This window comes from Phyllobates terribilis, unplaced genomic scaffold (assembly GCF_046119375.1).
Source record: "Phyllobates terribilis strain yellow unplaced genomic scaffold, ASM4611937v1 Scaffold_2__4_contigs__length_985480577, whole genome shotgun sequence".
NCBI lineage: Eukaryota > Metazoa > Chordata > Amphibia > Anura > Dendrobatidae > Phyllobates > Phyllobates terribilis.
In genome coordinates this window covers 434,619,854-434,640,780 of record NW_027362762.1, presented here as the reverse complement: position 1 = coordinate 434,640,780, position 20,927 = coordinate 434,619,854, and the positions used below count along the sequence as shown (strand labels likewise).

Genomic DNA, 20,927 nt, shown 5'->3' with positions numbered 1-20,927 from the left:
ATAGGTACCGTCCCAATTTAGGGTCACCTTGCCGCTGGTGGGACGGCTTGTATACTTTTTTTGATCAAAAATAGTTCACTAAGTACCCTATATTTATTATGCAACTTTGCTTTACATTTATATATAATTAAGGTAGGGTATGAGATATATTTTTGTCTTGCTTCTTTTTTTCTTTTTTGCTAGTGTGAACATGCCTCTGTTTCTTGTATGTCTGCCATCTTAGACCTCAGTTCACATTGTCTGGTTTTTTGACTTGTTTGCATTCTGTGCAATTTAAGGGTGTGGCATGCCCTTTGTTGAGCTGATTGGTATATATGTAGCTTACCACGGGCCTAGGTGGTCTGGAGTTGGGACCCGGTCCTATTTGTCTACCCTTTTATATGCATTACTTCAACTTTGATATACAGTAAGGTTTTTAATATAGGCAGTATAGGTACCGTCCCAATTTAGGGTCACCTTGCCGCTGGTGGGACGGCTTGTATACTTTTTTTGATCAAAAATAGTTCACTAAGTACCCTATATTTATTATGCAACTTTGCTTTACATTTATATATAATTAAGGTAGGGTATGAGATATATTTTTGTCTTGCTTCTTTTTTTCTTTTTTGCTAGTGTGAACATGCCTCTGTTTCTTGTATTTCTGCCATCTTAGACCTCAGTTCACATTGTCTGGTTTTTTGACTTGTTTGCATTCTGTGCAATTTAAGGGTGTGGCATGCCCTTTGTTGAGCTGATTGGTATATATGTAGCTTACCACGGGCCTAGGTGGTCTGGAGTTGGGACCCGGTCCTATTTGTCTACCCTTTTATATGCATTACTTCAACTTTGATATACAGTAAGGTTTTTAATATAGGCAGTATAGGTACCGTCCCAATTTAGGGTCACCTTGCCGCTGGTGGGACGGCTTGTATACTTTTTTTGATCAAAAATAGTTCACTAAGTACCCTATATTTATTATGCAACTTTGCTTTACATTTATATATAATTAAGGTAGGGTATGAGATATATTTTTGTCTTGCTTCTTTTTTTCTTTTTTGCTAGTGTGAACATGCCTCTGTTTCTTGTATGTCTGCCATCTTAGACCTCAGTTCACATTGTCTGGTTTTTTGACTTGTTTGCATTCTGTGCAATTTAAGGGTGTGGCATGCCCTTTGTTGAGCTGATTGGTATATATGTAGCTTACCACGGGCCTAGGTGGTCTGGAGTTGGGACCCGGTCCTATTTGTCTACCCTTTTATATGCATTACTTCAACTTTGATATACAGTAAGGTTTTTAATATAGGCAGTATAGGTACCGTCCCAATTTAGGGTCACCTTGCCGCTGGTGGGACGGCTTGTATACTTTTTTTGATCAAAAATAGTTCACTAAGTACCCTATATTTATTATGCAACTTTGCTTTACATTTATATATAATTAAGGTAGTGTATGAGATATATTTTTGTCTTGCTTCTTTTTTTCTTTTTTGCTAGTGTGAACATGCCTCTGTTTCTTGTATGTCTGCCATCTTAGACCTCAGTTCACATTGTCTGGTTTTTTGACTTGTTTGCATTCTGTGCAATTTAAGGGTGTGGCATGCCCTTTGTTGAGCTGATTGGTATATATGTAGCTTACCACGGGCCTAGGTGGTCTGGAGTTGGGACCCGGTCCTATTTGTCTACCCTTTTATATGCATTACTTCAACTTTGATATACAGTAAGGTTTTTAATATAGGCAGTATAGGTACCGTCCCAATTTAGGGTCACCTTGCCGCTGGTGGGACGGCTTGTATACTTTTTTTGATCAAAAATAGTTCACTAAGTACCCTATATTTATTATGCAACTTTGCTTTACATTTATATATAATTAAGGTAGGGTATGAGATATATTTTTGTCTTGCTTCTTTTTTTCTTTTTTGCTAGTGTGAACATGCCTCTGTTTCTTGTATGTCTGCCATCTTAGACCTCAGTTCACATTGTCTGGTTTTTTGACTTGTTTGCATTCTGTGCAATTTAAGGGTGTGGCATGCCCTTTGTTGAGCTGATTGGTATATATGTAGCTTACCACGGGCCTAGGTGGTCTGGAGTTGGGACCCGGTCCTATTTGTCTACCCTTTTATATGCATTACTTCAACTTTGATATACAGTAAGGTTTTTAATATAGGCAGTATAGGTACCGTCCCAATTTAGGGTCACCTTGCCGCTGGTGGGACGGCTTGTATACTTTTTTTGATCAAAAATAGTTCACTAAGTACCCTATATTTATTATGCAACTTTGCTTTACATTTATATATAATTAAGGTAGGGTATGAGATATATTTTTGTCTTGCTTCTTTTTTTCTTTTTTGCTAGTGTGAACATGCCTCTGTTTCTTGTATGTCTGCCATCTTAGACCTCAGTTCACATTGTCTGGTTTTTTGACTTGTTTGCATTCTGTGCAATTTAAGGGTGTGGCATGCCCTTTGTTGAGCTGATTGGTATATATGTAGCTTACCACGGGCCTAGGTGGTCTGGAGTTGGGACCCGGTCCTATTTGTCTACCCTTTTATATGCATTACTTCAACTTTGATATACAGTAAGGTTTTTAATATAGGCAGTATAGGTACCGTCCCAATTTAGGGTCACCTTGCCGCTGGTGGGACGGCTTGTATACTTTTTTTGATCAAAAATAGTTCACTAAGTACCCTATATTTATTATGCAACTTTGCTTTACATTTATATATAATTAAGGTAGGGTATGAGATATATTTTTGTCTTGCTTCTTTTTTTCTTTTTTGCTAGTGTGAACATGCCTCTGTTTCTTGTATGTCTGCCATCTTAGACCTCAGTTCACATTGTCTGGTTTTTTGACTTGTTTGCATTCTGTGCAATTTAAGGGTGTGGCATGCCCTTTGTTGAGCTGATTGGTATATATGTAGCTTACCACGGGCCTAGGTGGTCTGGAGTTGGGACCCGGTCCTATTTGTCTACCCTTTTATATGCATTACTTCAACTTTGATATACAGTAAGGTTTTTAATATAGGCAGTATAGGTACCGTCCCAATTTAGGGTCACCTTGCCGCTGGTGGGACGGCTTGTATACTTTTTTTGATCAAAAATAGTTCACTAAGTACCCTATATTTATTATGCAACTTTGCTTTACATTTATATATAATTAAGGTAGGGTATGAGATATATTTTTGTCTTGCTTCTTTTTTTCTTTTTTGCTAGTGTGAACATGCCTCTGTTTCTTGTATGTCTGCCATCTTAGACCTCAGTTCACATTGTCTGGTTTTTTGACTTGTTTGCATTCTGTGCAATTTAAGGGTGTGGCATGCCCTTTGTTGAGCTGATTGGTATATATGTAGCTTACCACGGGCCTAGGTGGTCTGGAGTTGGGACCCGGTCCTATTTGTCTACCCTTTTATATGCATTACTTCAACTTTGATATACAGTAAGGTTTTTAATATAGGCAGTATAGGTACCGTCCCAATTTAGGGTCACCTTGCCGCTGGTGGGACGGCTTGTATACTTTTTTTGATCAAAAATAGTTCACTAAGTACCCTATATTTATTATGCAACTTTGCTTTACATTTATATATAATTAAGGTAGGGTATGAGATATATTTTTGTCTTGCTTCTTTTTTTCTTTTTTGCTAGTGTGAACATGCCTCTGTTTCTTGTATGTCTGCCATCTTAGACCTCAGTTCACATTGTCTGGTTTTTTGACTTGTTTGCATTCTGTGCAATTTAAGGGTGTGGCATGCCCTTTGTTGAGCTGATTGGTATATATGTAGCTTACCACGGGCCTAGGTGGTCTGGAGTTGGGACCCGGTCCTATTTGTCTACCCTTTTATATGCATTACTTCAACTTTGATATACAGTAAGGTTTTTAATATAGGCAGTATAGGTACCGTCCCAATTTAGGGTCACCTTGCCGCTGGTGGGACGGCTTGTATACTTTTTTTGATCAAAAATAGTTCACTAAGTACCCTATATTTATTATGCAACTTTGCTTTACATTTATATATAATTAAGGTAGGGTATGAGATATATTTTTGTCTTGCTTCTTTTTTTCTTTTTTGCTAGTGTGAACATGCCTCTGTTTCTTGTATGTCTGCCATCTTAGACCTCAGTTCACATTGTCTGGTTTTTTGATACATTTCAGTAGGTCAACATTTTGGGTGTTAAAAACATTTTTCAAGCTGTTGCTGTTTTCATTGGCTGTAAGCCATGATCATTAACATTAACAGAAATAAACACTTGAAATAGACCACTCTGTTTGTAATGACTCTATATAATGTATGAGTTTCACTTTTAATATTGAAGAACTGAAATAAATTAACATTTTGATGATATTCTAATTTAGTGAGAAGCACTTGTAGTATTACCTATAGACATGGCATAGAATGTATTGTGCTCATTAACACAATAATTTTTTCACAGATACATAAAATCAAATAATCTATAAGTTTTTGTAATAAAATGGAGTTTCACCAAAACAAGCCCCTTTAAACTACCAATAATCTAAGAATGCTGGGAAACTGCATGTAAAGGCATCCACTGAATGGCAACTTGGTTTTTATTGGGAGCTTTAATGAAGCATGCCACATATGAGCAAATGAGGAGGCTTTAACTTCTCCAGGTAGTAGTGGTGAGAGGGATTCTTATTAGCATTATTGTGACATCTATGGTGCCTAAATTAAAGAGGTCTGTGCTGGTGATAGGCTTCCTTTAACATAAGCATGTTACACAAGTTGCTATAACTATGCTGGTGTGACCTTATTTCCTCCTTCAGATACTGATGTGACATCTGTACGGCCACTGACTGAGCTTGAATCATCGTCTCCAAATGGATCGCGACCACCACATAAAAGTTTCATTAAGCAAGTTCGAAACTAAAACATAAATAGAAAACATTACATATTAACAATATTAAAAACTAAGACACAACAGCAGAAGGTGCAACCACAGATAAAAAAACACACTATAAGGAGTGCATGTTGTAAATGGTCTTCATTCAACAGGCCCAATTGAGTTTTGGATAATTCACTGCTCAAAAAAATTAAGGGAACATTTAACACCTTCATGACATCCGTGCACGGCTCTGCGGGAGCTGCATTCCCGCAAACCGCCCTACATGTACAGCATGATGATCGCACTTTCTCGCTCCGAGCGCCATCGTGATCAAAAGCGGGTGTCAGCGCTATATGAGAACTGACACCCTCCAGATACGCCCACAAATGGTGCTAGCTCTTAACCCCTCTGATGCCACTGTCCATAGTGATCGATCGGCATGGCAGAGGGAGCTACTTCTCTGCTCAGATTGACACACCCCGATTGCGATTGCATTGTGCCGATGGTCTCCATGTTGACCCTGGGCCAAAAGATGGCCACAGAGTTACCGAGGTATGGTGGCTTGTAAGTTCCATAAAAGCAGGAGCTGATACGCTCCTGTTCATTCTGCCTCCCAAAAATTGAAATAGAAAGCGATCAAAAAACGTGTCCGAAAATGGTATCATTAAGAATGTAAACTTGTCCCGCCATAAACAAGCCCTCACATGACTCTGGTGGCACAAATATAGAAAAATTATAGCTCTCAAAATATGGTGATGCAAAAATTTTGTTTTGTAAAAAAAAGTATTTTTTAGTGTGTGATAGCCAAACTTAAAAAAGTTAGAAATCTGGTATTGCTGTAATCGCACCGACCTGAAGAACAAAGCCATCTTATCACTTATACCGCACGAGAAATGGCATAAAAAATAAATAAAATCAATTCTTGACCTGCTGTTGATTTGTTCATCCTGCCTCACAAAGATCATAGTAACGCTCGTCTCAAACTTATCCTGTGCTCTACACTGAGCTCTTACATTAGGGTTTCCATGTAAATCTCTGAAATACAGGATTCAGGTAGAAGTCCCCGTGGAGGTTACCTATAATGAGGCAGATGGAGGCACTGTGGACACCGTCTGGCCTATGATCTGGCCATGCCCGTCTTTTTAAGTGTGCATAAAAGTGCAGTCAACCACAGTTTTGTGCGCCTCTGAAGGGAATAGAGACCAGACGGCATCCAGAGCAACTCTGCTGCCTCAGTGAATGGATACCTCAGGGGTTTCATTTCAATCACGTCATTCGGAGATTTAGATGGAAACCCCAAAGTAAGTGCTCGACGTAGGGCACAGGATAAATGTGATCCAAAATGTTATGTAAAATGTTCTTAATAAAAGCTTCAACTCAGTCCACAAAAAAAGCAATTCCCTACTCAGGTCCTTCATCTGTCAATGGAAATATAGAGGGCTGCCATGTTACTGGTAGCATAAAGGCTCTGGAAAAGTGCTATGGCTCTTCGCCCCAGTGTGCCTAAACCGCAGTTAACATCCACGCTTGGCATTTCTGTAGTGATGAGAGCCTGCTTAATTTACATGTCTCCAGAAGCATGAGCTGGGCACAATGTATGTGTACTACAATGTACGGGCACTACAATGGCAGATTTGCAATTTTCACTCAGCAATATTCATTGCTGCTTGTTTCTGGAAAAACAACCATTGAGTCAAAATCGTTACTGCACCTGTAGATAAATTCCCAGAGGGGTGAAATTTCTAAAATAGAGGAACTTGAGGAGCTCTGAATATGGACTCTGCAAACTAATGTATGATAATTAGTTCTCCAAGATTCAAATAGCCCTCTGTCCATTCCGAGTCTCACCATGTGGCTAAGCAGTACTGTACAGCCACATATGAGGTATTGCCATGTTCAGCAGAAATTGTGTGACAAATTTTGGTGCCATTTTTTCCCATTTCCTTGTGTGACAATGCAAAATCTAGAGCTGCAACAACATTTTGGTAGTAAAAATGTAATTATTTTTTCTTCACCGCCCAGTGGTATAAAATTTTGCGACACACTTATGGTGTCAGTATGATCACTGCACCCTTAAATAAATTTATTGAGAGGTGTAGTTTGTAAAATAAGGTCACATATAGTGGGGTTCTGCTGTTCTGGCACCTCAGGGGCTCTTCCAATGTGACAGGGCACCCTCAAACCATTCCAGAAAAATGTGCACTACAATATGGCACTCATTCCCTTCTGAGCTTTGCACTGTAACTCAAAAGTAGTTTTTGACCACACATGAGGTATTGGTGTACTCAGGAGAAATTGTGTAACATATTCTGTGGTCCATTTTCTCCTATTATCCCTTTTGAAAATTGGAAACTTGGGGCCAAAGTAACATTTTAGTGGGAAAAATGGTAATTTTCCATTGACTTAGCCCAATGTTATACAATTTGGTGAATCGCTTGAGGGTTAAAAATGTGCCATGGCATCCACAATCTGTTCCTGCCAATTTTGCGCTCCAAAAGTCAAATGGCCCTCCTTCTCTCCCGAGCCGTGCCATGTGCCCAAACAGTAGTTTTCCCCCACATATGGGGTATAAGCGTATTCAAGAAAAATTGCACAACAAATTGTGCAGTCCATTTTCTATTGTTACCCTTGTGAAAATGAACTATTTGCGGTTAAAGCAACATTTTTGTGGGAAAAATGTATTTGTTCATTTTCACAGCTAAACATTATAAAATTCTGCGAAGCACCTGGGGGTTCAAAGTGCTCACCACACCCATCTCTAGATAAATTTCTTGAGGGCTGTAGTTTCCAAAATGGGGTCACTTGTGGGTATTTTTCACTGTTTAGGCACATCAGGGGTTCTGAAAACGTGACATGGTGTCCGCTATATATTCCAGCCAATTTTGCGCTCCAAAAGTCAAATGACACTCCTTCCCTTCCGAGCCCTGCCGTGCACCCAAACAGTAGTTTTCCCCCACATATGGGTTATCAGCGTACTCAGGAGAAATTGCACAACAAATTGTATGGTTCATTTTCTCCTGATACCCTTGTAAAAATGCAAAATTTGGGATTAAATAAACACTTTGTGGGAAAAATTAATATGTTTATTTTTTCTTTCCACATTGCTTTTTCTTGAATGTGGTTTAGAGCACTTTGAGGAGTTTTTAAAATGATGTCACTTTTGGATATTTTCTGTCATATATGCCCCTCAAAGTCACTTTAAATGTGATGAGGTCGCTAAAAAAAATTGTAAATTTTATTGGAAAAATTAGAAATTGCTGATAAACTTTTAACTTTTCTAAAAAAAAAATTATGTTTCAAAAATTATGCTGAAGTAAAGTAGACATATGGGAAATGTTATTTATAAATTATTTTGCACAATATGACTAACTGGTTTAAATATATAAAACTGGTAAGTTTGAACATTGCAAAATTTTCAATTTTTTTTTTAAAAATCTGAAATTTTCACAAATGAACTTGCCTAAGTTTACCACTATCATAAAGTACAATTTGTCACGAAAAAACTATCTCAGAATTACTGGGATACATTGAATCGTTCCATAGTTGTTATCACATAAAGTGACACTGGTCAGAATTGTAAAATTTGGCCTTGATAGGAAGGTGAAAACAGGTATCGGGGTGAATGCTTTAAATCACACAGAGGGTCTCGATGAACAAAAGATTAAATTAGAAAATATTTACAAATGTAAATTGTGTAATTCGTTGAAAAGAAAATGAAGTATCAATGGTCAATGGAAACCAAAATCCTCAACCAATTGAGGGCTGGATTCTTCACCCTTGAAAAGCAAAGAAAAAAACTGATGTCACAGACAGATCCAAATTGTGCGAATTTCCTCACGTGCCTGTAAACACTCCCAACAAAGTCTGGGCATGCCCTTAACGCGATTCAGGGTGGTGTTCTGGGGGATCACCTCGCAGACTTGGATCAGGCCATCAATGAGCTACTAGGCAGTTTGTAGCACTTCTTGGTGGCTCGGATGCACAGATACTTAATGTCACAGATATTCTCAATTGGATTCAGGTCTAGGGAACGTTAGAGCCAGTCAATGGCATCAATGGCTTTGTCATCCAGGAACTGCTTACACACTCTAGCCACATAAGGCCGGGAATTGTCTTGCAAGTGGAGGTAACCCTAGGTCCACCACACTAGCATAAGGTCTGAGAAAGGCTCTGAGGAGCTCATACTTGTACATTGTACCTAACAACAGTCAGGGAACTATTGGCAGTCACTTTAATGATTATGCAACCCTATAACCATACTGTATACTTCCCCAAAGCAGTCATGATGGATGATGTTGCAAGCAGCATCATGTCAACTATGACGTATATAGACTCTTTCACATCTGTCTTGTGGTCAGTGTGCTCTTGAAGAGAACAGAGTGCTTATGGTGGACCTACAAATCTTTTGTATTTTCTGGCAAATGAGAATTGAGCTGCAGTGTGCTGGACTGTGAGCATGGGTCTAGCTGTGAGACAGTCTGTACAAACTGAATGGGCTGCAGGTACTACCTCATGCTACTGATAGTGACAAAAATACTAGTCAAATGTAAAACTAGAGAAGAATTAGAAAAGATGATTAAAGAGTAATTGTCTTTGGTCACCACCTGTAAAACATTTCACTTTTTAGGGTTGTCTTGCTGTTCCTGTACAGTACTCTCTTGTCACTTTCAGTTTCACCAAGCAGGTGAAGTTGATTCAAAATCCCTTACACTTCCTAGCTCGACAAAATGATATCCCTTAACGAGTAACTAAATTTTCAGATTTTTCACTGCCAGTGCTTTCTATTGAATTCGTAACCAGCTCTGTGTGTGCATTTAGACAGGACAGTTATCAGGACTTGGTCCTCCACCAATCTGCAGGCAATTCAAGTTCCTGATAAATATGGAAAGTCAGAAAGAAAGTTAATTTACTCTTTAATGGAAATCTGACAATCGATTCATGCTGCCCAAACCACCAGTATCCTGAATCAAAGCCTGGCTGTTTGGTATGTTTCTCTCTGAAATTCTTGATTATTTCAGAGAAAATATAGTTTTCTGGTCCGGGACCATACTGTAGGAATAGACAACCAGTCCGGCTTGCCCCCGGCCAACTTCTCCCATCACCGGTCTAGATGATTGACAGGTCTCTCCAATGTATGTACACAGGGAGAGACCTGTCAATCACCTAGAGCAGTGCAGGGAGAAAATTTTAAAAGCATGTTTAACCCCTTCATTGACCTTTGATGTACATGTCCATCAAATGTCATGTCTCTGCCTTTGATGCGGGCTTGCACGCTGAAGACGGCTGATTTAATTAGCCATGATGTGCCTTTAACAGCCGTAAATGGAGTAAAACTCCGCCCGTAGCTGTTAACCTGTTAACTGCTGCTGTCAATCTCTGACAGCGGCATTTAACACACTGGCATGGAGCGCATCATTCCACAAGCTCATGACATGATCGCGAGGCGCCAATGGGTTGCCATGACAGTGGGAGGTCTGCTGAAGACCTCTGTGGTTTTCATGATGAAAGTCCCTAAGGGGACTAACAAATACAGTAATGCCTTAAAAAATGTTTTTAAAACTATGAAGAAAACAAAAAAGTTCAAATCATCCTCCTTTTTGCCTCATTAAAAACAAACATTTTAAAAAATACACATATTTGGTGTTGCTGCATTTGTAAAAGTCCGATCTATCAAAATATAAAATAAATTAATCCGATCGGTAAACAGTGTAACGAGAAGAAAAATCAAAACAGAAGAATTTTTGTTTTTTGGCCGCCACAACATTGCAATTAAATGCAATAAAAGGTCAAAACATCAAAACATCATATCTACCCCAAAATGGTATCAGTAAAAACATCAGCTCAGGTCGCAAAAAATAAGCCCCGACAAAGTCCCATACGCTGAAAATTGAAAACGTTACGGGTCTCGGAAAATGACGACAAAAGCAAAATGTTTTTTTTTTTGTTTTTTTTTACAAATTTCTGATTTTTTTTTCACCACTTAAATAAAAAAATATACAGTACAGACCAAAAGTTTGGACACACCTTCTCATTTAAAGATTTTTCTGTATTTTCATTACTTTGAAAATTGTACATTCACACTGAATGCATCAAAACTATGAATTAACACATGTGGAATTATATACTTAACAAAAAAGTGTGAAACAACTGAAAATATGTCTTATATTATAGATTCTTCAAAGTAGCCACCTTTTGCTTTGATGACTGCTTTGCACACTCTTGGCATTCTCTTGATGAGCTTCAAGAGGTAGTCACGGGAAATGGTATTCACTTCACAGGTGTGCCCTGTCAGGTTTAATAAGTGGGATTTCTTGCCTTATAAATTGGGTTGTGTTGTGCAGAAGTCAGGTGGATACACAGCTGATAGTCCTACTGAATAGACTGTTAGAATTTGTATTATGGCAAGAAAAAAGCAGCTAAGTAAAGAAAAACGAGTGGCCATCATTACTTTAAGAAATTAAGGTCAGTCAGTTTGAAAAATTGGGCAAACTTTGAAAGTGTCCCCAAGTGCAGTTGCAAAAACCATAAAGCGCTACAAAGAAACAGGCTCACATGAGGACCACCCCAGGAAAGGAAGACCAAGAGTCACCTCTGCTTCTGAGGATAAGTTTATCCGAGTCACCAGCCTCAGAAATCGCAGGTTAACAGCAGCTCAGATTAGAGACCAGGTCAATGCCACACAGAGTTCTAGCAGCATTCACATCTCTACAACAACTGTTAAGAGGAGACTTTGTGCAGCAGGCCTTCATGGTAAAATAGCTGCTAGGAAACCACTGCTAAGGACAGGCAACAAGCAGAAGAGACTTGCTTGGGCTAAAGAACACAAGGAATGGACATTAGACCAGTGGAAATCTGTGCTTTGGTCTGATGAGTCCAAATTTGAGATCTTTGATTCAAACCACCGTGTCTTTGTGCGACGCAGAAAATGTGAACGGATGGACTCTACATGCCTGGTTCCCACCGTGAAGCATGGAGGAGGAGGTGTGATGGTGTGTGGGTGCTTTGCTGGTGACACTGTTGGGGATTTATTGAAAATTGAGGGATACTGAACCAGCATGGCTACCACAGCATCTTGCAGTGGCATGCTATTCCATCCGGTTTACGTTTAGTTGGACCATCATTTAGTTTTCAACAGGACAATGACCCCAAACACACCTCCAGGCTGTGTAAGGGCTATTTAACCAAGAGGTAGAGTGATGGGGTGCTACGCCAGATGAGCTGGCCTCCACAGTCACCAGACCTGAACCTAATCGAGATGGTTTGGGTGAGCCGGACCGCAGAGTGAAGGCAAAAGGGCCAACAAGTGCTAAGCATCTCTGGGAACTCCTTCAAGATTGTTGGAAGACCATTTCCGGTGACTACCTCTTGAAGCTCATCAAGAGAATGCCAAGAGTGTGCAAAGCAGTCATCAAAGCAAAAGGTGGCTACTTTGAAGAACCTAGAATATAAGACATATTTTCAGTTGTTTCACACTTTTTTGTTAAGTATATAATTCCATATGTGTTAATTCATAGTTTTGATGCCTTCAGTGTGAATGTACAATTTTCATAGTCATGAAAATACAGAATAATCTCAAAATGAGAAGGTGTGTCCAAACTTTTGGTCTGTACTGTATATACATGTTTGGTGTCTGCGTACTCGTACTGACCTGGAGACTCAAATTGTGAGGTCAGTCTTATCATATAGTGAACATTGTAAATAAAAAGGCCAAAAAACAATTGCATAATAGCATTTTTTTTCCAACTTCAACGCACTTGGAATTTTCTTTCCAGTGCATCACATGATAAAATCAATGATGTAGTTCAAAAGTACGACTCGTCCAATAAGCAAGCCCTCATACATTTATATGGACAGAAAAATAAAAAAATGTTATGAAGGAGCCAGGCTCTGATTCTTGCTGTCTGTGATTTGGGCCGCATAAATAGACCAACAGGTTCTCTTTAAGTTTATTTGACTAGGAGTTACACTGTGATTCCAAAGGATTCCATTATTATTTTAATAGTGTGCTGTTTGTGGGGTAACCTTTTTCATATGAACTAATCCATGTTATAGAGTTCCATGCCCATGAATAGCGTTAGTTGCCTTAGTGGGTATTACAGAGCCTTGTGCTCAAGAGTTGTAAGCACAGTAAAGGGTGGCTGCTCTTGGCACTGTTTGGTATTCTGGTATTTTGCATCGTTTCGCTGTATGCTGGTAAAAATGGAATTATAGGCACTAAATGTGACTATAAAGTATGGTACAAAGTATGGTATTATGTGAAGCTATTATATTACTTTATGGATACTGTTATCTGGGCAATGTATAATGCAGAATGGATGAAACCTCACTTTTCATTTTGACATTACCTGTTAATATGGCAGTATATCTATGTAGAAAATCGTCCTTTGGAGCCAATGTGCTAATTATATGTCACTCTCAACTCTCAGAAGCTCCAGATATTTGGAATTATGCCAATTAGGTTTGCAATGAGCCTGTTTATATGCTGCACAGATTGTGAACCCAAAGCTACCGTATATCTCTACCTCCCCTGAAGCTGGGTCTGAAATGGAATTTTTGAGCTGTCTTAAATTCCCCTTTTTAAACAGTTTGATGTGAGTCTGTATAATGCACATGTATATATGTATGCACATATTGTACAACATGTACAGTCGTTTAACCTGCTAAATAATGCAAAATCACAGACGGTTATCTCATTTAAGCAGGTTAAGAACAGAAGTGGGGAGGACAGAGGTGTTTGGAGAAGGAGAAAAGTGACTGGTGGAGGACAGAGGAGTTTGGAGGAGGACAGACGTATCCGGAGAAGGACAGACGTATCCGGAGAAGGACAGAAGTATCCGGAGAAGGATATATGGTATCTGTTAAACAGTAACATCTATGTCATATATACCAATCAGACAATTCAAAAGTAAGGAAAGTAAAATGCATTTTATGCTCAAAATATTGTACATTTTGCTCAGAGAAATCTGGAGGAGGACAGGAGTGTCTGGAGGAGGCAGAGGTGTCTGGAGGAGGACAGAAGTGTCTGAAGGAGGAAAAGGAGTCTGGAGGAGGACAGTCAGTGTCTGGAGAAGGACAGAAGTGTCTGGAGGAGGACTGATGAGTTTGGAGGACAGAGGTGTCTGGAGAAGAACAGAAGTGCCTGGAGGAGGCAGAGGAGTTTGGAGGAGGACAGAGGTGGACACTGATCGAAGTACGAAGAGAACATAGGTTACTTGCTCTCTGATAGCCCATCAAGGAACACCTTCTAATTCCACCAGTAGTTGTTATTCATGAAATTCATTACTAACAGACAATTGGAAGCTGCTTTCATCAGACCCTTTCCACTACTGGGTCCTTGTACAGATGCACAGGTTGCACAAATAGTATGTGCACCCATAAGTTTACTTACATAGCTAGGTACACTTCTGATTCATAGGCGGTATTCAGCCTACAATATACTTATAAACGGTGTGTACACTTATTTAATGCAATGATCAGTTGTATAGATACTGACCTGTTTGTTCATGAAGACGTATATGACAGGGTTATATACAGTGGCTGTTTTTGAGAAATAAGAAGGCATTGATGCCAAACTAGGGTCGATAACAATTTCCTTATTTGTTGCCATCACCATAGCAAATATTGCATAGGGTAACCAGCAGATGAGAAAAGCCAAAACCATGGCAACAACCATCCTAGACACTTCCCGCTCTGCTCGCTGAGTTGTCTCTGATTCTTTTTGCTGGGCTGCAACCTATTATAGAAGAACAAGCACTACAGTTATCTCTCTTTAAGATTTCTGCCAACTTATTATATTAATATAACTATAAATTTAAAATAAAAAAAACAATTCCTAACACCATTGTTTATGAAGCCAAAATCCAGGACTGTGATCTTTTGTTGAAAATTGTTATAGGTAATGATCAAGGGTTAGATATGTGTAAATGTAGTTAATCACCAAAATTGAAAGTCAAAATCAATGTAGTGATTTTTTTGTGATCGGTCATACTGATCATGTGTGGGTTTATGGAATGTGGCCTGGTGTCATATACTCATACATTGGTGTCATTACAATAGGTTGATCCATTAGTGTATAAGGTTATTTTGTTATCTTGTTCTGTACGTTATATTTGGAGTTATGCTTTTAAATTTCACTTTTCAGCATGCTTTATGTTTATATACACAGGTGACTAAATTCATTTTTGCCACCGACCAAGGCTGTGGCTTAGTCAAAGGGAAATATATTCAAAATGATCTCCTGATATAAATACTGTAGGAAAGTCAGGGAAGCTAAGGTTAAATCCTAGAATTATAGGCCCTGAATATGTGCACCTGGATAACTATGACTAGAATCAGGCTATATATTCACTGGTTAGTCAGCTGGGTGAAGCTGAACAGAGTGGATTATGTTGGCTGTGTACACCAAACTGCAAGTATCACTGGTTGCTATGGATGATGGCTGTTTTTTGTGACCGAACTGAGACTAGCTCAGCTGTGTCTGAATAGCCAAGGTCTGTATTGTTTAGGTAGCGCCTGGACAAGGCTAGGGATTTTATATTCATGGTTTTGTTTTTGCTATTGTGCAACAAGTGGAAATAAACATTATTCTGTTTTTTATATAAAAACCCTGTGGCATCATGTTCCAAGCTGCTACCTGAGAGCACGATCGCCTACAATACACATAAGATCACATGAATTAAGTCATGGGTTGCAGCCGTGAGAAAGAAGGGCATGAATAGCAGAGAATGGGATCAGGTTGTAATTTTGCATCATGGCCAATGTACCGTTATATATGCTCCAATTGTATATAGCTGAATAGGAAATGTGTGAGAATTATTGTGATAAGTGTTAAGTCATCTGTGCCAAGTCTACCGGCTTCATTTGAGGAGTAGTGTGCGGAGAGCAGCAGACTGCCAGGACTCACGATGTCCCTCTACACTATTCTTTTCAGGCATGGTATACTGTGCAGTCTATTGTGATAGTACTAATCTTCACAGAGTTCTGTTGCTTGAACTCAGACAATTCATTTGAATAGCAATTTGGTTAAAAGACTCTATCAGGTTCCCAATGGCACAAAATTGTGGCAAATGGGATTAAGCATTCTATTCTGGAAATCACTGGCAGACACTGACCACTATTATATGCTTTTTGATACTTTAGTTACTATTAAGCCTCATTCAGATGTTCATGTTTCACATGCAAGTTCTATCTGTTATTTTCATGGATAGAACATACACCCTTTATGGACGATGGGTAGACTGGCTAACGGCAACATTACATGACTTCAATGTATCCATGAACTAGGGGAAAAGCTATAGTAGAGCAACAGATATTTCTGACTTATTAGTTGAGGTTATTTGAACATTAGCAAAAATATTTAGTACAATTCATACTTACTGCTCTCAATGCAAACAACAGGTTAGAATATGAGAATATGATGGTGGTAAGTGGCATAGCGAAACAAGTTCCAAACAAAGCCATTATGTAGCTGTTGTTGTTAGTTCCTCCAGAATACCAGTTCGGTCCGCAAGATGTCCCCAAACCTAAAACATGGCATTAAATCTGTTAATAACGACAAGGCTAAAAAGTATGAGTTTCTGAAATAGTTTTCTTTACACTAACATTCTAAAAAGCTATTTGACTATTCCTAATCCCAATGTGCGTTACTGACGCAATGATATTAATCAGTTTATACATTGAAGTAGATAGTTAAATATTATTACTAATAATCTGACGGTTATATCTTTTGCATGAAGCTATATTATCATTATATTTTATTGTTTTATTATGCTTTATTACCTAAATAATTAGTAAAAAATATATATATATATTCATTATGCACACCTACCTTCCGTAACGTAACTGCACCAGCCAAAAAGTGGTGGAGATGTCCACATAAAAGCCCAGATCCAAGTGAAGGAACATCCCATAATTGCATGTTTTTGCTGGAAGCGGAAATCTCCCATGGGCTTACAAATGACTATGTACCTTTCAAAGGCTAATATCGCTAGTGACCATAGACCCACAATACCTAAGAATGCACAGAATGTTATGTAAGCATTTACACATTACTGAGGTTTATGTGTAATGTTGCATCAGGAATAATGACAGACATTGTATTTTAGCCTACATTTATTCAATTTTAATATAGAGCTAAGGACACTTTTGACACGAAAAAAATGATTTTAACTTGCAATATCCATTCCTGTAATTAATTTCAGACCCCTATATATGGAATTTGTAACATGGTTTGACTTTCAGACTTTTCTCTTGTTTGATGTGTCCCTCTCAGTAATACATTCTGGGTGTGAGGTCTGATTGTCCTGAATTGTGATTCTTCATTAGCTCTCTTGTATCAATAGATTTATTTTTCCACTGCTCCCCGTTCCCTGCAGAGTTTGTGATAGGTTTGTGTTCTTTTTCTCATGCAGAGCCTGTGTGGCAAATACTCTTCTCCCTACAGTGTAAGTGCTCTTCCATATCTACTCTCTGATACAGTCCAGCCAGTGAAAATCTTCCCCTCTCTGACTTAGGTGCTTTCCTCTTTATGAATGTTCTTAGGCTGGTATGCTTTCCTCTTCTAGTTACGGTAGTATCTTTAACAATAGACTACTGAGAGGAGGAAAGGGTAATGCAGAACTCTGACAGCAGCCAGAAGCAGTGTGCTGTGCGATCTGCGTCAGAAGCAGCAGCGCTTCCAGCTATGTGTAGGAGTTACATTTACTTTACAGCAGGAAAATACCAAAGAGTATTTTGAAAGTTGCTAAATTTTACATTTGCAAATAAATAACACATTTTACAAGCAAATGAATAATAAAAATAATAATAATAATATAAAAATGATCATAGCCTTTATTATAAGAACATTGTACTCAACAAACCCGAGTAGTTCTGGATTTTATAAACTGTTCACTGATTGTACAATTTCTCTGTAACAATTTTTTAAGATTTGAGTGGCTGTCAAAATGCCCTAAAACTTTTTTTTTGGATGGATTCCACCAATATTGATATGATCTACCTATCGATATGATCCAACTATCCATCTGTCTGATAACTATCCTATAACGTATCAAACCTCTGGGACACTGTGGTAATAGGCTTTGTTTTTGTGTAGCGCAGTAATGAGGTAAATATAGAGTTGCGTGGGTTCTGCTGTGAGCGTGAGCTCTTAGGTCACTTTCACATGGTTGTACATTAGTCCCAATTTTGTACCAGTGTTTATAATCCAACAAGATGGAGTAGGAGCAAGTCTTCCATTAAACTATTATAAAAATTCTCAGTACATGCTCCACTCTAGGCTTTTAAATACTGATGTAGAAAGACATTTATCAATATTAGACGACAGAATTAATCTTACTAATGTGGAGCAGTGGCCTGAACTAGTGCATAGCTTGCATTCATTTTATAACAATGATACAATTATGGCATTCTAGTTGTGACATTTATTGTGAGTCCTCTGACACTAAATGTGTCACAGCAAACAAACACAATGATAAAGGAGCACAGCGCAATATCTGAGATGTATGCTATCATTGAATGTGTATTTTACATTGTATTACAGCTATATTTACTAAACTTTAAATGTGATCATGTTCTATGAGACTATCGACAAACTGACACCATTTAGATCCCTAAATTAATTACTGTGGGCCCAATTAATTATTTTATTCATGCCTTTGTCTTTTTTTTGTGTGTTTTTGCTTGTTTTTAATTTGTGCCTAATTCTTATTTTAATATGGACCATTTATTAAAGTAATTTTATATGTTTTCTCCTGTTTATTTTTATTTTCCTGATTATGGATGGACTTATGAAGTTTCCAGATTTTTTCCAGTTAACTCATTAATTGCGACTTTTTAAAAAGTTGCTAAATTTTTTCCACAGATTTTTCCACAGATATCCTGGAGCTATTTTATGTTCACCAGAAATGTTTTCAACAATTTTGTGCTATTTAACAAAACGTGAGATCTTCTGCACTAAAGGCATCACAAAATAGGTTAGAGACAAAAATAAAGAGCAATTTTTTACTTTGCTCAAAATTCATAAACTACATTTTGATTAATATAGCATAAGAACGTCAGCGAATACCACAGGACAAAAAAAATAAAAATGACTTTAAAAAAATCACAAATGATGAATAGGTTTCAATGTCCCTAAAGTATGACTCTCACCTATTTATTTTTGCCTACAAATTGGATTCTGGAACTGGTTTTATTCTGCGGTAATTAATTAGATGGTCACTAGCTCTAAAAGTACAGTAGAAGAATACAGGTGGGCTCACTCATTGTGATCAAAATGTGCACAGGGAACTTTACATTTAAAGAATTATAATAGATTTAACAGTAATTCAATTGAAATTAATCCAAAAATGAAATGTCTATATATATCTTATGCCCTCACAGTGCTGCTGCATCTCAGTGTTTGTTGGCTTTGCATTAAAAACATATTGGCATCTGCCTCTTTATTTCACTTTTTAGGAATCACATTTTGATCAAATTTTAATCAGAATGATACACATGCTATTGCATAGGAGATGTATTAACAGTAATTGCAACATAGTATTTTTCTGATGCCAGGGAGCATAGGAAAAATGGTGCATATATTCTTTAGATAAGGTATTCCCTAATAATTTTTTTTTGCCAAAAGTAAAATCTATTTCAATTAAATAAATCAAGATTCATTAGATTTACATTTAAAGGGCACCTGTCCGCCTTCTGAACATGTCTTGTTTAGTAAGAATACATGTATTTTCTACAGTATCATTTTTAGAGCTATTTGTCTAATGTTCAATTGTCTTTTTATCCACCTAAACATTTATAGACAAGTTGACAACTGGATGTGGTGCGTTCTTACACAGTTCATACTGTACTTTTCTATAAGTAACATCAATGGTGCAACACAGTGTTATATGGAAAGATTCTCCGGAATTGGAATTTCTTAAAGAATACAAGTATATACTAACAGACGTGTCAGGAGAGGTGAAGAGTCCTCTTTAATCACTAAATTTAAGAATTAATACAAAATTAAAGGCGCATTTTATCATTTATGAATGAAAATTCTGTTAGGGTAAATTCACATGCAGCAAGCAAACTGCATTTGAACAGGATTTGCAGATTCACATGTATGTGATGGGTTATCAGTCCCAAGTTCTGCTCTCAATCTGCTGTGTGTGAACATTCCCTTGAAATGTTGAATTTCTAAACTCATCAAATAAAAAGTGATTATTAATTCTCACAATACTACTCGTCCTTATCTTCAAATGGAACATCATCTTACCTGTTAAAGATACCATGAATCCTTCAAATTCACACATTGTTTTGCCCATTGTAAAGTACCCAAAAATATTGTTGTAGAAGCTAACACTGCTCCCAAAAACAGTCACGAGCAAGTCAGCTACAGCCAGGTTGACAAGTATATAGTTCAATGGAGACCTTAACTTCTTGAATTTAAGGGAGACCACAATAACCATGCCATTGACAAAGAAAGCTAAGACCACCACCAGACCCATAAGTGTAGCGACTATTAAGTAGGTGCTACGAGGGGCAAGGTGAGGCCATTGAGGTCCTTCGAATGGTCCTTGTGTCCCCAGAGCCGACATGTTTGCTGACCGCATTGTATAGTAGAATCTATGCAACGAATACGTTTCATGCAATCAAATGAGTAAAATCTGCGCACATCTGCATGCAAAAACCCTCTTTATAAAGTCCAAGAGATTTAATGCTCCAAAGAGGATCTTTTTCTTAAAGCAGTGTAAGCTTATGCTGGTCTATTTGTAATCCACTCTCTTTTTCTTTACTTAAACAGATCAACTAGAAGAGACACAAGGTGACCTGCATTGAAGACACATAACCTAATTAGCAAAGTAAGAACATAGAATCATGTTTCTTTTCTTAACAGGATTGCTGCACACAAGAGGATTTGGCATAAATAGGTATGGTTTCTTACTCTCCTGTTCTTTGCATTGGTGGGTCTTTTCTGTGCTGTATAAGAACAGATTGCGTGTAATGGTTTTGTTTTAGGTTGTCTTTTACTATTACAATTTATTTAAATGTGACCAATATACAGTATTTCATAACCATATAGGGGATTAAAACGTTTAATCATTTGTTATAATTCATACTATGTAGTTAAGAAGTTT

General features: G+C 37.9%; 1 protein-coding gene across 1 annotated transcript; it reads right to left on the bottom strand.

Moving 5' to 3' along the window:
* Window positions 1-404: 404 nt before the first annotated feature.
* Window positions 405-20,456, bottom strand: LOC141213756 (pinopsin-like). The gene is made up of 5 exons (XM_073665363.1): window positions 20,066-20,456; window positions 16,640-16,822; window positions 16,189-16,334; window positions 14,306-14,545; window positions 405-4,853 (listed from the first exon to the last, which is right to left on the bottom strand). Exons 1-5 carry the CDS (start codon window positions 20,400-20,402, stop codon window positions 4,722-4,724), a joined length of 1,038 nt encoding a protein of 345 aa, XP_073521464.1. The 5' UTR covers window positions 20,403-20,456; the 3' UTR covers window positions 405-4,721.
* Between the last annotated feature and the right edge of the window lie 471 nt (window positions 20,457-20,927).